The 15,206-nt window shown below is 50.6% G+C and overlaps 2 protein-coding genes across 8 annotated transcripts in view; one reads left to right on the forward strand and one right to left on the reverse strand.

Annotated features, from left to right (window-relative positions):
• The first annotated feature begins 269 nt into the window (after window positions 1-269).
• NCF2 (neutrophil cytosolic factor 2) lies at window positions 270-9,315 on the forward strand. Of its 2 annotated transcripts, XM_027694747.1 has the most exons (15): window positions 270-575; window positions 983-1,065; window positions 1,371-1,479; window positions 1,658-1,792; window positions 2,111-2,218; window positions 2,935-2,994; window positions 3,833-3,876; window positions 4,089-4,230; window positions 4,515-4,577; window positions 4,936-5,014; window positions 6,530-6,573; window positions 7,043-7,194; window positions 7,272-7,383; window positions 7,612-7,774; window positions 9,077-9,315. In XM_027694747.1, exons 1-15 carry the CDS (start codon window positions 402-404, stop codon window positions 9,148-9,150), a joined length of 1,542 nt encoding a protein of 513 aa, XP_027550548.1. In that variant the 5' UTR covers window positions 270-401; the 3' UTR covers window positions 9,151-9,315. The 2 variants fall into 2 exon arrangements, with proteins under 2 accessions (XP_027550548.1, XP_027550547.1); XM_027694746.1 differs by lacking the exons at window positions 6,530-6,573; window positions 9,077-9,315 and having other exon boundaries at window positions 289-575; window positions 7,612-7,727.
• A 1,017-nt stretch (window positions 9,316-10,332) lies between these two features.
• Window positions 10,333-15,206, reverse strand: part of SMG7 (SMG7, nonsense mediated mRNA decay factor) — a 50,770-nt gene continuing 45,896 nt past the window's right edge. For 3 of the 6 annotated variants that reach the window (XM_027694745.1, XM_027694743.1, XM_027694740.1), the window contains 4 exons: window positions 14,578-14,737; window positions 13,238-13,408; window positions 12,973-13,124; window positions 10,333-12,469 (listed from right to left, as the gene is read on the reverse strand). In XM_027694745.1, the coding sequence (XP_027550546.1) occupies window positions 12,356-12,469; window positions 12,973-13,124; window positions 13,238-13,408; window positions 14,578-14,737 (597 nt within the window). In that variant the 3' untranslated portion in view covers window positions 10,333-12,355. The remainder of the gene's footprint in view (window positions 12,470-12,972; window positions 13,125-13,237; window positions 13,409-14,577; window positions 14,738-15,206) is intronic. The other 3 variants (XM_027694741.1, XM_027694744.1, XM_027694742.1) reach the window with 1 other exon arrangement.

A 15,206-nucleotide genomic window follows, 5' to 3' on the forward strand; every position in this document is an offset into this window, starting at 1 on the left:
GCTCCTTGGAGGGCTCCAGGGGCTCAGCTGGGCACTGCCCTGCGCCTTTGCAATCCAAAAGCTGACCCGATGAACCACCTCGCTGACAAAATCTATGGCTTTTCATGGAAAAGCCAGAGAAGCCAAACCCGGGGAGATGAGGAGCAGCTGCCAGAGAGGACCAGGGGTGCACCCCACGAAAAGTCCTCTGCATCAGGAGCAGCCTCTGCCCCACTTCCCCATCCCGGGGCTGTGATGCAGTGAAGCCACTTCCTGCCAGGTTTGCGACACGGGCAAGGGGAAGGCAGAAGTACAGGCAGAAGGGAGACACAGAGAAGCTGAGCAGAGCCACGAGGAAGGACGAGGAGAAGGACGAGAGCCACGACACAGCCGGGGATCCCACACCCTGCTCCCACCACGCCATGTCCCTGGTGGAGACGATCCGGCTGTGGCAAGAAGGGGTGTGTGCAGCAGACAGGAAGGAGTGGAGCGCTGCCCTGGACGCCTTCACAGCCGTCCAGAACCCCCCTGCCAAAATCTGCTTTAACATCGGCTGCATCCACCTCGTCCTGGGGAGGCTGGCGGAGGCGGAGGAGGTAAAGTACAGCCCAAAGCGCTGCTAATCCTAATCACTTGTTGGACCTGCCAGACACGTGGACGCTGTGGGGAAGGGAGGAACTGAGGGTCATGGCCTAAAGGGAAAGATTTGGGGACTTTTAAATCTGCGAGGAAGGGAGACAGCCCTGGGCTGTTCCTGCTGAACCTGTTTTCCCCGTGAATCAGAGGGGAGGCAGCAGCGGCAGCCCACGGCTCGCTGCTCAAAAAAACCCGGGAGCCTGACGCGGGCTCCCCCACCCAATGCCCATCGCTGCAGGGAGACAACCCACAGAGCCCAGCCGAGGCCACTCAGCTAAAGGAGGACAGGTACAACTGCTCTACGCCTCCAGTTTTCTAAAGGTGTCCCCTTTTACCCCCTTTTTGTCCCCCTCCTACCCCCGTGCAGGCATTCACCCGGAGCATCGGCTGCGACAAGCACCTGGCAGTGGCTTATTTCCAGCGGGGGACCGTGTTTTACCGGAGGCAGAAGTGAGTGGAAGGGTTTAAAGTTTAACTTTTGCTGCTTGTGGAGACAGTTGCCTTCAGCTCAGAATGGCCCCAGGCAGATTGGTACCTCAAGGGCCAAACTGGAACCCCTTGAGGTCAAACAGACTCCTGTTCTTCAGCACTGCAGTCCTGGGATTAACACCAGCCTTGGATCATCTCCCCTTCCCTGGGGTGTCTGAAACACTGCAAGGAGAGAGCCAACTGAACTCCCACAAGTTTGGGCATAGGCTTGGAGGCAGGCGGGTTGCCACCACAACCTGGTGACACCCTTATCCTCTCCTCCACAGCAATGAAAAGGCCATTGAGGATTTCAAAGAGGCGCTGGCCCAGCTGCGAGGCAACCGGCTCATTGACTACAAGATCCTGGGGCTGCGCTACAGGCTCTTTGCTTGCGAGGTGAGTTTTGATCCCAAAAGTCTGATCTCCAGCACAAGAAATCTAAGAAGACAGCCAGGCTCTCTTTGTGCCTTGCAAAAAACGAGCAAGCTGGTGCAATGCCACCACCCTCTCCTGTGCTTCCCTCCTGGTCTGGCTGCTCCCATAGCTGGTTTCCTTGCCCCCCTCCCTCCGGCAGATTCTCTGCAACATCGCGCTGGTGTTCGCCACGGCGGAGAACTGGGGGAAGGCTGAGGAGCACCTGACTCTGGCCATGAGCATGAAGAGCGAGCCCCAGCACAACAAGATTGACAGGGCAATGGAAGCCATCCTGGTAGGGAGGAGCAGGTCTTACAGCTGTATTCTGTCTCAGCAGCCCCTCAGGCAGGAAAATCTCAGTCACCTTTTAGCAGGAGAAAAGCACAGTGGGAATGGGCATCATAGAGAGACACGAGTCCGTGGGAAAAGCTTTGGGTCACTGGGAAGGCAGAGATGGGAAGATTGGGTTCAATGGACCGTGTCAGGGCTGGGGTCAGGCTGTCACAGAGTGGTTTGACTTTATGGAGCGGGACCCAAACCCCAGAGGCAAAAGGGGACATTCAGCAGTCCCTGCTCTCTCTGCCAAAGACTCCATGACTCCCCTGTGCTACAGAAGCAGAAGCTCTGTGAGCTGGTGGCCATTCCTGTGGGGAAGCTGTTCAGGCCAAATGAAAAGCAAGTGGCTCAGCTGGAGAAGAAGGACTACCTGGGGAAGGCAATGGTAAGAAAGAAATATATTTATCTAGACCAAGCCTATGGGCTGAGGAGAGCTGCTGTCTGCCCTCTCACCACCCCTCTGAGCTGCTGTCTGCTGCCTGGTGGGCAGCCAGAGATACGGAGCTGGTCCGTGCCTCTGGGATCCCCCCAGGCGTGGAGAGAGGGATGGGACACATGGGGAACAGGGACTCTGCAAGAACAGAGGAGCTAAAAGCATGTTCCTGCAGAGCATGGCCTATTTCCACTCTGTCTCCTTAGTGAGACACGAGGGACAGCCAACAATGAGCTGGAAAGAACCCACTGGAACTTTGACTCAAGCCACGATATTTTCAGGGGTGGGGGAAAGAAGCTATTTTGCATCTGACACCCACAAACAACCTCCAGTTCTTCCCCTGCTCTGTTTGAGAAGGGCTTTTCATCTCAGATAAGGAAGCAAGCTTTTCTCCCGTGAGTGTGCCAAACCCAGTCACTGGGATATCACCCTTGGGCTCAGGTCTCAAAGCACAGTGTCAGCGAGGCTGAGTGCAGAACTCACCTCACTGAGGGGAGCTTTGCTGCCAGAAGCACTCAGCCTGTAGTCCAAGATGCTTAGCCTAAAGTCACAGTCCCTCCTGAGCCTGAAGCATCCTGAGGCGCTTGGCTTGGCCAACAACAAAGGAAGAGGGGGGACATCAGAGGTCTACAAGCACCAAGTCACTATTTGTCTGTCTTTGGCTCTAGGTGGTGGCATCTGTGGTGGACAAGGACGATTTCTCAGGATTTGCTCCCCTCCAGCCACAAGTAAGGCTATGAATCAGTGAAAAGTCCAGGAGGATGTGGAGGTGGATGTCATCCCACAGCTTCCAAGGGCTCTGGCCTGTGGTGGGGAGCAAACAGCACCATCAGCAACCACTGTGAACTCTCTGCCACTGCCACAGGGAGGAGGCAGGCGCTGCCCCCACAGATCAGCTGCTGCCTCCATCATCAGGAAGCTCACCCACCTCCATGGCTGAGGTTAAGCTGGCTCCCTGAATGGGGAAGTGGTGGCCTGGTGGCACATCCTCTGCCCCCACCATCGCTGTGGGGTGACAGCTTTCAGCAGGGAGCAGTCTCTGAGCCTCCACGAAGGATTCATTAGGGATCCTCTGCCTAAGCTTGAGTGGGCAGTTCTGCTCTCCCTTTCCATCCTCCTCCCTGTTCCCAAAGCCCTTCGCATTTCCCGTGCCATTCTCCAGACGGTGTAGCAGCATCTTCCCATCTCTAAAGGTGTCTGAGAATTTTTACAGGAGCTTTTTGAGGGAACACGGGGAAGCGCAGCCACTGCTGCACCGTTGCGCAAGATAAACGACACCTTCTCAGTGCAGTCAGGGGTTGACATCTCAACCCTCTTTGAGCTGAAACTACAGTCACGAGCTGGAAAGAGGATTGTGCCTCTGAAAACCAATTGCAGGTGGAAGAATTTGAAAACAACTCCTTAGAAGGAACAAAGCCAGTGATATTCCTCACGGCACTTAAGGCACCAGCACAGGGAGGAAGGTGTTGGGGTGATGGCGTGGTAGAAGGCTGCAGAATATTCCTGCAAAGCAATCAAAATCTTCCAGATTACTGCTGATTTTCCTTTTCTTCTTCCTGTTGGCAGACCTCTGGTCCTCCACCCAGGCCCAAGACCCCAGAAATCCTCAGGTAAGTTGGATGAAGGATGGACGATGCTGCTTAACCCACACAGCCAGGCACAACCCCATCCTGCACCACCGTGGCTGAGCATCCAGCATCCAAATTCAAGGGGGATGAGGAATGGATGGTAGAAACAAGGAGGCAGAAGTCTGGATTATCCCTACAGAGGAAAATAACAGCATTGCCAGCATTCCTGACCCGTCCACTGCTCCCACACCCAGGGCCCTCCAAGGGCAGCCACACCGTGTCATGTATGAGTTCATCCCTGAGACCGCTGAGGAACTGCAGGTCCTGCCAGGAAACATTGTCTTTGTCCTGAAGAAAGAGAAGGACAACTGGGCTACAGTGATGTTCAATGGAAAGGTACCAGGAGTGTGCTGGCAGCAGGGCAGGCAGTGGGGTGGATGTGGTGAGGTTCTGTGGAGGCAAAGCCTTGCCCAGAGCAACTAAAAGGGTTTCTGATTTAGGTCCCTTATGCCCTCCCTGGCTTAGGCCACAGGGCTCAGTGAAACCCATCCAACCTGCAGAAACTAGAATTGTAGCCCCAGGAACTCTCCTGGATGCAGGGGAGGGTGAGGATACGATTGGTTGTGTCCTCCAGCAGTGAGTTGCTCAGCAGTCACCACTCATTTCTCCTCCCCCTGCAGAAAGGGATCGTCCCCTGCAACTTCCTTGAGCCTGTGGAGCTCCAGAACAAGCTGTATATCCAGGTGAGGAGGCCCAGGAGGAGATGGTGTCCTGGGAGGGCAGATCCCCACACATTCACCCACCACCCACCTCCCAGCAGGATCCATACCTGTGATTCTCTCCCCCTCACGATGGTGGGGTTGGTTCTTCTGGCTCATGGTCACCTTAACTTGAGCTCAGAGATCTGCAAAATCCTGTTGGTGGCACCCTGGGTAGCAGTTGGCAATGCTGGAGAGTTAAAGGGTAGCGAAGTCACCCCACCACAGTTCAAGACCCCAAAGAAACTTTGGGAAAACAGCTGGTTGGAGGGGGGGCTGCACAAGGCAGCAGCACCCCAGGAGGAGTGGGATTGACAGCACTGCCTTCTTTCCACTGGCACAGGAAGAAACCCCTGTGGAGGACGAGATGCCCGAGTCACCCACCTCCACGGTGCCAGAGAAGCCGCGGCGGCCGGTGCCAGGTCAGAGGGGGGAGCTGAAGGGATGGGGGACCCCAGCAGCAGGTTTGAGGGGGTTTCCTCTGTGCCATGTCCTGACCCTTTGAGACCAAGGCTAAGGCTCATCTCTGTCTTGCTCCCAGCCCCATTTGCAGCCAAGGGTTGGGAGACATTAGAGCAGGAGGCAAAGACAGCAACTGCAGTGCTGAGGATGGAGTAAAACAGTGCCCATGAATATGTGAGAAAAGCAAGTCCCTCTGTGCTCTTAATTAGCACAGTGACTAGTGAGAAGAAGGGCCTGGGGGTAGGAATGGGGCAAGAAAGCAGCTGGAATAGAAGGCTCCTTACAGGCATCTCCTTCAAGCAGGGCACCCACGATGGTTTTCTTGCTGCCCTGAGCAGGGCTGGGCTTGCAGGAGCTCTGGTTGCCCTGGGAAGGGGATTCCTGGGCAATATGAGCCAGTGGTCCCACATTCCAGGCCTGGGGCAGAGATGGTGGCACCAGGGTCACCACATTGCCCCCAGCACAGTTGGTTCAGCACGCTGGGAAGCTGAATGTCACTGCTGCAGTCTGAAATGGCTGTTCAGAGCCAAGAGCTGGGAGGATGCACCACAAACTGCCCTCTCTTGAAAAATCACGCAGTGTCACAGGTCTGTGGCTGAGCTGTGAGCTCCACATTGCTGCAGGAAAAACCCTTTTGGGGTAGAAAATACCACTGTGCAGAGACTGTACCACCCGGGTGTTAACCTGGTGCAGTTCAGTCTGGCCAACCTGCCAAAAAAACCAGGAATATGTGAAGAACCAGTTGCCAGCCCCATGCTCTGAGGTAGGCCTGAGCCAGCTGGTCATGGAAAAAGGTGGATCAAAGGATGACTATCGACAGGACAGGGCTTGTGTCCCAAGCAGAGCAGCCTCATAGGCAGTCCAGGGGTAAAGTTGACACAGAAGGTGGCTGTGGCTCATAGAGCTAAGAACAAAAAGCTCATAGATCCAACAACCCCAAAGGCCACCTTTAGGCCATCAAAAGCCATCTCAGATCAATTAGTGGGACCACGTTCAACAGCGTAGTTGTCTCTTCCCATAAGGAGCACAGTCATGTCACAGCACTGCCAAAATGTAGACCAAATCCTCGTGAAAAGGCTTCAACAAACCTGCATGAAATCACCCTGCCTGGAGGTCTAAATTTAGCTTTACAGCCCCAGTGAAGGACAGGGACTGCCTTCAGTTTTCACAGTGGATCTAGGGAAATTTTAAGAGAAAAGACACTAAAACCAGCAGCTTGTGTTTATCTTTTAAAAATCCACCCAGGAAAGACATCCCACCCCTAAAGCTCCCATCCCTGCAAGAGGGAAGGCACAGAGCCCAAACCTCTGCTTATGGATGAAGCCCATTGTGGCAGCTGCAGGTCCATTCAAGGGACCACTGCTGGCCCCAGGGTTGGTTGGTGTTGCTGCAGGAGATCTGGCCACGTATTTAGGCACAGAGCAGCAACGCTTATCCCATTCCACCTGCTGAGCCACCTCTTTCCTCCTCCACAGACCACATTCCTGATCCTGTGACGCAGCCAAGAGACACAGCAAAGGTAACATCCTGTGAATGCAGACCCCACGGTCCTGTTGGTGCCACAAACCTGCATTTACCAGACAACTAGAGCTGCTTTTTGGGACTCTCATCTTAGTTAACCTGGTGCAGTTGCAACATCTTAATTGACCTGAGGCACTTGAGAAGGGAGAAATAGGAGTTTGGCTGGAATGCAAACACTCCTGGGCAGGGTCAGTGCATCAGAAGGTCATGCTGGGGAGAGAGATGGGAAAACAAAACATTCCCAACTCGAAAAAAAGAATGAGGGGGTTGGAGGGTGGACAGAGCTTGAATTTGGTCACCCCAAAGCCACAATTCGGTGCCAAGTGTCTCATGTGTTACTGGGCTCTCTCCAGGGGCTGCCAACCAGACAATGTGGCACAATCTGACCAACCACAGTTTCAACATCCCAGTCCCTCTCCCTTCCCTTGCCAAGCCACACAAGGTGCCAACTCCTTTATTGCCCGCAGGAGGCCGAACCACCCACCCCCAGCCCCTGTGTCCTCAAGGTGCATTACAAGTACACGGTTGCCCTGAGGGCCGAGCCACACCTCTCCTACACGGAGCTCCTGGACCTGGTTTGCAAGAAGCTGGAGCTGCAGCCCCAGCACACAGAGCTGAGGTGAGGCCCTGCCCGTGGCAGGGAGCCAGAGCCGTGTTCCCAGGGCTCCCACCCTCACCCCCATCCCTGCACGCCAGGTACAAGCCTGCGGAGAGCCAAGAGCTGGTGACTCTGACTGCGAAGAACCTGGATGCAGCTTGGAGCCAGAGCAAGGGCAACTGCCTCACAGTCTGGTGTGACCTCACGGAGGTCAGTGACAGCTACAGGTGGCAGCCACCTTTTCTTCCCCCTCCTGCCTTTGCTTTCCTTGCCACGAGTGCAGGCTTGTGGCTTCCAGCGCAAGCCAGCACCCTCCTGAAAGGCAGAGGAGCAAAGAGGGGTGAGGAGGAGAAGCAGAGCTTGTCTCTCTTGCTTTGGTACAAAGAAAAAGGAGAACCCAAAGGGTGTGTGTCCTTACCAGCTTGTTCCCTGCCCTAGGGAGAGGGGTTTTTACCAGACAGCGAGCCAGAGGAGTCTCCACAGGAGGCAACGCCGGAGGAGACGGGACCAACCCGAGTTGTAGCACAGTACAATTATGAAGCCACCCAACCTGAAGACCTGGAGTTTCAGGCTGGAGATGTGATCCTGGTTTTATCCAAAGGTAATCGTGCTCCTCCTGTGACAGGGGAGGGGAGGGACCTGTCAGCTCTGCTGAGAGCAAGGCTAGTGTGGCAGCAGCAGAGCACCTCCAGCTCTAGTGTGAACTTCCCATCCACGCATCTGTGTCACGCACACTTCCAACACGTTTTCACCGCAGTCCTGTTTCTGCCACCCCCTTCCCCAAACATTTAAGACAGGAGTTCCACCTGAGCTGTGTTTAAGTTTACTGTTCGCAGTGGATTTTTCCAAGGAGATGCCTCATTTTGGCTGCAGCTCTTGCTCCCATTCCTCTCACATGGCACCTTTTCCTGTCTGCTTTTCTTTTTAAGGGTACAATCTTCCATTAGCCTGAATCCTGTTAAATATTAGTCTTTAGTGCTTCTATGAGAACTGAGGTCTAAACAGAGACAATCTCAGCAAGATCTAGTACATATGTTTGAGCTGGATCCTTTCAAGCCTGTGCAGAACACACAGCAGAGGGGACAAAGCCACTGCTTCAGCAAAAGCTGCTGGTAAGCCCCTATCAGCTGAAGAATTATATACACAGGACATGTTTCCCTCCTTAATGGGGCCTCTGAGTGAAATCAAGACATCAGGAATAAGTTTTGAAGGCAAAAAAGTTGTGATACCTTGCTAGTTGTAGCTCTGTCAGTAATTGTGGTGGCTGACAGAGCTTTAGCAGCAGTACACAAGTAATCAGTCTCCCCTCTATGATTTTACAGGTTAGTTTTTGCACCATACAGCACTGATGACTCCCCCAACCCCAAAATCCTACTCTCCCCTTCACTGCTGAGCTAAATATTTCCCATTAGAAAGGTAGTTTTCACCTCATTTGGTTCCCCCACAGCAAGATTTTCAGAGCTCCCAGGCTTTACTCAAACCAAGGGTAGCAGAGGCTTTGGGGGTTTGTTTTGGCCTTTTTATGTGAACTTGGAAAACAGGTGAAAATACAATTTAGTTTTATTTTGAAGAGGACAGCCCAAGGTATCAGATCATTTCCTTGCTCTCCACACTCACCTTGTTTCCACTCAAGGCAGTTTCCAAGGCCCTTGGTCCATGTTTTGATCTGATTTCCCACCTCCATTTGGCATTCCTTCTTACCTTGTAGCTTTGCTCTCTTCCTAGTTCCTTCTCATCCCCTTTCCTCCACATTCCCCTCCCTACCAGGCTCTAGCGTGGCTCAAAGACTTATCAGCAGAAGCACCTTAAAATGGTGATCTCAGGCCTGTCTGGAGCACATGGAGGTGATTATGTTCCTCTACATCCCTGGGGTGACAAAAACTGTGTCAATGTTCTCTTCCAGTGAATGAAGACTGGTTAGAGGGCCAGTGCAACGGGAAGACTGGCATCTTCCCATCCGCGTTCGTTCAGCACTGAAGACCCAGAGAAGTGACTTCAGACGAGCTTAAAATCGTGGAAAAAAATTAAGAATTCAACTGTTGCCATTAAGAAGTTTCCATATTAATCCCTGCATCTGAAAATGAACTTCATTATGAAGTTATATTATTGCTACTTGTATTAAAAGCTTTATATTTTCTTTTACCTTTTGCGTTGTTCTCTGAAACAGGTACTTGTTAAGAAGTTGCTAATTGTCTTCCTGTTAGGAATTCCTAAATCCTGTGCTTGCCAAGTGACTTGCCCTGTCCCACCTGCCCTATCCTTAACAAAGCTTTTACACAGACGTGCCAGGAGCTGGGAAAACCCACGAGAGGGCAGTGCCATCCGCAGTTACAGCCCTGTCAGCAGATCCAAAAACGGATGTGACATTCAGGAAGCTACAGACCAGCATTTGCTTCCTTAAAACATTACTGCCAACCCCAAGAGCTTAGGAGGCACCACACAGCTTCACCCTGCTCCAACTCACAATTCAAATTCACAGGGACTTTACAACCCCCACCAATAAAAGTGGACACTTTTTTCACCATCGTGTCTTAAAGCTTTTTCTGATCAGTCAGAAGAGACCATGACTTAGAAACACACTGCGTGCAATCTCAGAGCTTTGCTCCAAAGCAAAGGCAGCAGTTTCTCCACTTTGGATTCTATCACACAGGTCCTGGACAACCCCACTGAGCCAATGACCTAAATATCATATTTATTTCTGAAGGAACTTATTCTGAAGAGCTGCCTGGATACAATCAACAACCAAATACAATCATTTCAAACCGAGAACATCTCTGGCGTTTTCTGTGACACATTTGGAAGTAAGAAAACAGCCAACATCCTGATCTGCAGGCAGGTCAATGGCAGAAGGATCTGTGCCCTACCAGGTTCAGTCTGCAACTGAAGTGGAGCTTTGCAAGCTACTCCCATCCCAGATTTTTGGTTTGGTATGTAAAACACGCTACACGGGCAGCACAAAACCACAGTCCAATTATCTGCACCAAGCCCAAGCCAGAATCGCTGTGATTTATTTAGGGCTCTTTCAAATAAGAGGGGAAAAAAAATAATTAAAAATAAAATCAACTTCAAACCTTCTTCTGGCTCCTTCAGAAAAATAACGTGTTTTTAAAGGCCTGCAGCCAAGTCACAGGGGAAATAAATGCTACACACAGACCTGGATGGAGAGAACATGGTTTAATTAAAGGCAAAGCTGATTTCAGCAGCTGCAGTTCTTGCACAGACAGACAAAAAACACAAAAAAAAGCTTACGACACAAACCAGTTTCTGTTGGGGGCCCCTTGCCTCGCTCCCCCAGGTGCTGGAGGGCGGGAGGGCAGTCGGACGCATTCCCGAGGCCGGACGCTCATGCACAAGTGGAACGGTGCGGCTGGACCGGGCACTGCCGGGAGTGAGATGGAGAACCTGGTTAGCTCGTCTGGGGTGCAAGAGTCAGTGACGGATCAAACACTGGAATGTCGCAGCTGCCGGGGTGCACAGCTTGGACACACACCGGGAGAGCCGGAGGGAAGCACACAGGGGTGGGCCGTATTGCCACCGGGTGGGAACTTCACTTTTTGGACTTGTTAAAGGAAATACAGCTTCGAAATGCAACACAGAACAGTGATGTTGCTAAGGTGGAGCTCGTGGGGGAGCTGCTCCTACCCCCGAGGGGTATCGGGTCTCCTCCGCCTTCCCTTTTTGTGTTCTCTGGAGCTGCCCAGACTCCAGTCTCACTTCAGCTCCTGCGTGTGCTTTGCTCTGCATGTGAATTCCAGCCCAGAGATCCTGAATCATCACACAAACCCCTACTGCTAAACACAGCAAATGGACATTGAGATTGTTTCCATAACTTCCCTGGGAAACCTAACAAAAACGCTGTCCTTTAACGAAGCTTCCAGTCTTCCTTCCCCCTAATAAATAGCAAATAAAACGTTTTTTCCTTTTCCCTTCTGCACCTTTTCAGCTATGAACAGCACTATGCCGTTTCCATGTGCGGTTCACACGCGCATGTCCATGGGTGCCTTGGATTTGTTTCTGGAACTGAAAGCTTGGGGCTGCAGCTGGGGCAGGGGGGGGACGGGTTTCTGCAGAGCTGACCTGTGCCTTGCTGGGGGTGTGGACGCTCCACGCTGTCCAGGCTGGCTGTCGGATTTACCCAGCCCTGCTGGACCCCTGATTATTTTCTGCGAGATGTTGCACGTGGTAATGAAACTACGAGCGTTCAGCGAAGATGGGAGGATGGAGAGAAAAAAACAAAAACAAAAAACAAAACAAAACCGAAAACAAAAAAAGAAAACCATTGAAAGCTTTCTACCTACCTATTAAAATGAGTCAGGCCGTGAATGCACAGACTAGCCTGCCCTTTGTGGGGCTAGCCACTATGCTACAGTAAAATGTACAGGAATCACACATTAATTTAAAACCCCATAGCAGTTAACTTGCTTGTTCAGCAGAGTGCTGCGATGCCCCACATCACCCATTATAGCTCAAACACCTACTGAGAGGAGGGCATTTCATGCTGGAGTCTCTAACCCACCCGTGGGCTGGCCAAAGCCTCTGGGTGAAGCAGTGCCAAGTGCCAGACTCTCCTTCATGAAACTCCTTCGCTAGCCCAGGAGATAGAGCCCCACCTCGCCACCAACCACCTCTGACCAGAGCAGCAACTGGGGCTTTCATTGCTACACACTGACTATGAAGCACGTCTGTGTACGGAAGAATTCAGTGTGATCTTACTACTGAGATAGTAATAAAGATGTTTAGGAGTAATTTCAACTACATTCTCAGTCAGCAAAGCAATCATTAATGGATTCCTATTGTATCTCCCCAGAGAGGGGATAAGGATCGAGAAGTTCTCATTGTCTTCTCCCGTCTGCCCTTCGTTCTCAGCTTTTACTTCCCATGTGGCTGGGGACATGCACGATGGAGAAGGTGAGAGGCGGTGATATCGGGTTACTGAGTGAGCCAAACAGCAGTTCCTCTCTCCCTCCAAAGGGCCCGGGGATGGGAGAGTTCCTGATGTTGGTTTGCTTGCACTGCAGACGTTTTGTGCACACTCAGTGGGTCGGTGGAGCACTTACGCCCTCCTGACAGCAAGGAACAGAAGAGAGGGCTGCCACCTGCTCAGGACTGTGTGGGCCAGTCCCGCAGACCCAACATGCCATGGTTTATGGAGCCGTCGTTTGCAAGGGTTGCCTCCTCTGTCTCAATGCGGCGGGTTCATGGCGCCTTGTCCACGTTGCTGCTTCTGCTTCTGCTGCATCAACAGCTGCTCCAGGGCCGAGGGGCCAGGGTGCATCATGGAGCTGGACCAGATGGACTAAAAACAAAGAGTCAACACTAGCACCTCCTGCATTAGACAGCCCCCCTCTGACAGATGGGAAAGCAGAGACAGAGTGCTATATTCTCCTTCTTTGTCACTCATACCTGGCTTATCATGAAAGTTATCCAGGCTTCAAAGAAGGCCTTCTAAAAGGAGGCTCCCTGGAAGAACCTTAAACTCCTACAGAATCCTCATTACCATAAAAATTCATCCCACGTTAACTATTACTAATTTTAGACTAGTCAAAGTAAGTCTTATAATTCCTTCCAGTTCTGCCAGCCTGGGCTTGATCCACAAAACGCTCATAACGAGCAGGAACTGGAAAACTGTGATGTCTTCCAGCACTGGTGACACCTCCCACACTGCCTGCATAAGCAAATCTGCAGGAAAAACCTTCAGCTTCTGACACTGAACTCTGACACCTGCAACAGCCTAATGCCCATCCCTGGATCCTCAGGCCCCACAGACCCAATCCTGAGCACAGTTTCAGCCAAACCTACCTTCAGGCTCTCCATGAGCACAGCTGAGGAGTCCTCCATGGCGGGAGGGCCTTGGGCTGCCCAGGTGCCACTGGGAGCACTGGACTGGTGCCAGCTGCTCTCCGAAGAGGACGATGTTGCTGGGAGGTAGTCCAGACCAAACCCTCCCATTGCTAAAAACGGGAGAAATACAAGTTCAGAGGGACGTGGCAAACCCACTGCAAAGCAAACACCATCAGCTGCTGGTGTCTGATGGCTCTGCAGGAGCCTGGAACCCAGCACTTGCCTGGCTTATCTGTTTTCCAGCGGTCTGCGACTCTCCGGTCTCTGTTGTCTGGAGTCCCAATGGGTCCGAAGTTGGAGAAGGGAACAGAATTGTGGTTATGGGTAGGAGGGGAGCTTGGCAAGCTGCTGGGGTTGGAGGAGTGAGGAGATTGGCTGGCTGGTGTCGAATGATCTGGTGATTACAAGGCGAGAGGAAAACAGTCAGCAGAGACAGCAAGAGCCTCCCAATTTTTAATTTCTTAGTGCTGCTGCAAATTTTGCCATCATTCACTTTGCTCCAAAGCTGAAGGTCAGTTTTTATTCCCTCCATTACACGAGTGTAATGCAAATTCTGAAGTTCTGAGTGAAAAATTTACAAGAACACAAAACCCAGGAAGCCTCATGAGAGCTGGCCCAATAAAAAAAAAATCAGATTAGACCTTGAGGAGTTCGCAAGTTTACAACTCAAACTCCCAAGTCTGAGAATGTTTTACACTTCTGTGAGTCTTAAAAAGACCAGAACCCAAAACTGAGCAAAAGAGGAGAGTGAGTATGAAGCCTGTCTGCAGGCAGAGCAGAATGAATGAAGAGGTGAAGGGAGAGAAAGCTGAAGCCATGTGAGCCCAAAACCTGTTAAAATAAAAGCACTATGCAGCTCCCTCCATTTCACCCACAGTGGCTTTTCCTGGTTGGTTGCAAAAGTTTCAGTGCAATCAAACATCTCATCCAGTGCAGGTGTTACCTAAAATCTACTCATTTCTTAGATTCAACTAATTCCTCCTCTCAAACTCTTCTGGATTTTTAGTGAGAATAAAATCAGAATAAAAAAGTTATGGTTTATGCCTTTAAGATAATTAATAATGAAGAAACTGGTGTGTTTTGTAGGCTGCTTAACAGTAAAAAAAAAACCTAACAAAACCCACAACTGTCTTATTTTCCTCCATACTCTTCAGTCATGCAGTTTTTTCCCTTTTAAATCTCTATATTATGAAATCCAGTTCTTCCTGCTTTTTCCAGAAAAAGCAACACTGAAAGTATATGGATGTCTGAGTTAAAGCCCTACTCCCAAAGGGCTGTCAGGAAATCAAATTAAAGAGATTTCAGGATTTAACACCTGCTACAACATTTATCCTGCTCAATTACTTAAATGAAAATCCAGGTTCTTTTATGATATTAATTAGAGAATCCCCTCACATTTCTGAGAATATATAAAGAAAAACAGAAACCTTCAGAGACCTTGTCAAGCAGGTTTGGGGTTTTGTTGCTTTTTTTAAATTTCCAGTTACATATAACTTGCAGTCGGTTTAGAATTAACTCAAATCCTCTTAAATCACTAGACAAGAAATACCACACCAGTATTACCTGAGCTGGCTGGAAGGGATGGAGACCATGGAGTCCCTTCAAAGAGAGAATAGAGTGAAGTCTCCTGGTGGGCAACAGAGGGGGTAACTTCTGTTTTTGTGCTGGTATTCAGGTTTTTCCCATATACCTCATTGAACATGCTGTTGTTTGGATATCTTTCCTGAAAAAAACCCAAACAGAATGTTTAGGTGTTGGATTTATTTCAAACACTAAGAATGTATAAAGGAAACAATTCTAGATCAAAACATTTCCTATCTCCTTTTTCACTGCACAGCCCCATCTTCTCTATTTTATTTAATCCATCACATTAAATCCATCACACTCTGAACCAAGACTGATTTTTCCTGACTGGACTGCAAAGCCTTCACAAAATCTTTAAATTCCCAGTACTCAGAGAAGTTGTATTGAGACCCTGCTCAATTCTCTGGAAGAAAACAGGTCATTCTCTGCTCAGGAAATAAAAACTCTGAGATGCACCTTTTCAGTCTATTCCATGATTCTACTAAAAGCAAGGGACTCATTAACTCAGCAAGATTCAACAGTACATCTGCACAGTTACAGCTAATGAATTTGGGAAGACAACTGATAAAGGCAAAGATTAAAGTTGATACAGACTGAAATTAGGCCTC

The sequence above is a fragment of the Neopelma chrysocephalum genome, unplaced genomic scaffold (assembly GCF_003984885.1).
Source record: "Neopelma chrysocephalum unplaced genomic scaffold, ASM398488v2 Primary Assembly neopelma1_98, whole genome shotgun sequence".
Classification (NCBI taxonomy): Eukaryota; Metazoa; Chordata; class Aves; order Passeriformes; family Pipridae; genus Neopelma; species Neopelma chrysocephalum.

Bases quoted from the DNA above. Each gene is read 5' to 3' on its own strand.
- NCF2 (XM_027694747.1), top strand. From the start codon at position 402: ATGTCCCTGGTGGAGACGATCCGGCTGTGGCAAGAAGGGGTGTGTGCA. The intron at 4,578-4,935 runs GTGAGGAGGCCC...CCACTGGCACAG, and splicing joins AGAACAAGCTGTATATCCAG to GAAGAAACCCCTGTGGAGGA. The intron at 7,195-7,271 runs GTGAGGCCCTGC...CCTGCACGCCAG, and splicing joins CCCCAGCACACAGAGCTGAG to GTACAAGCCTGCGGAGAGCC.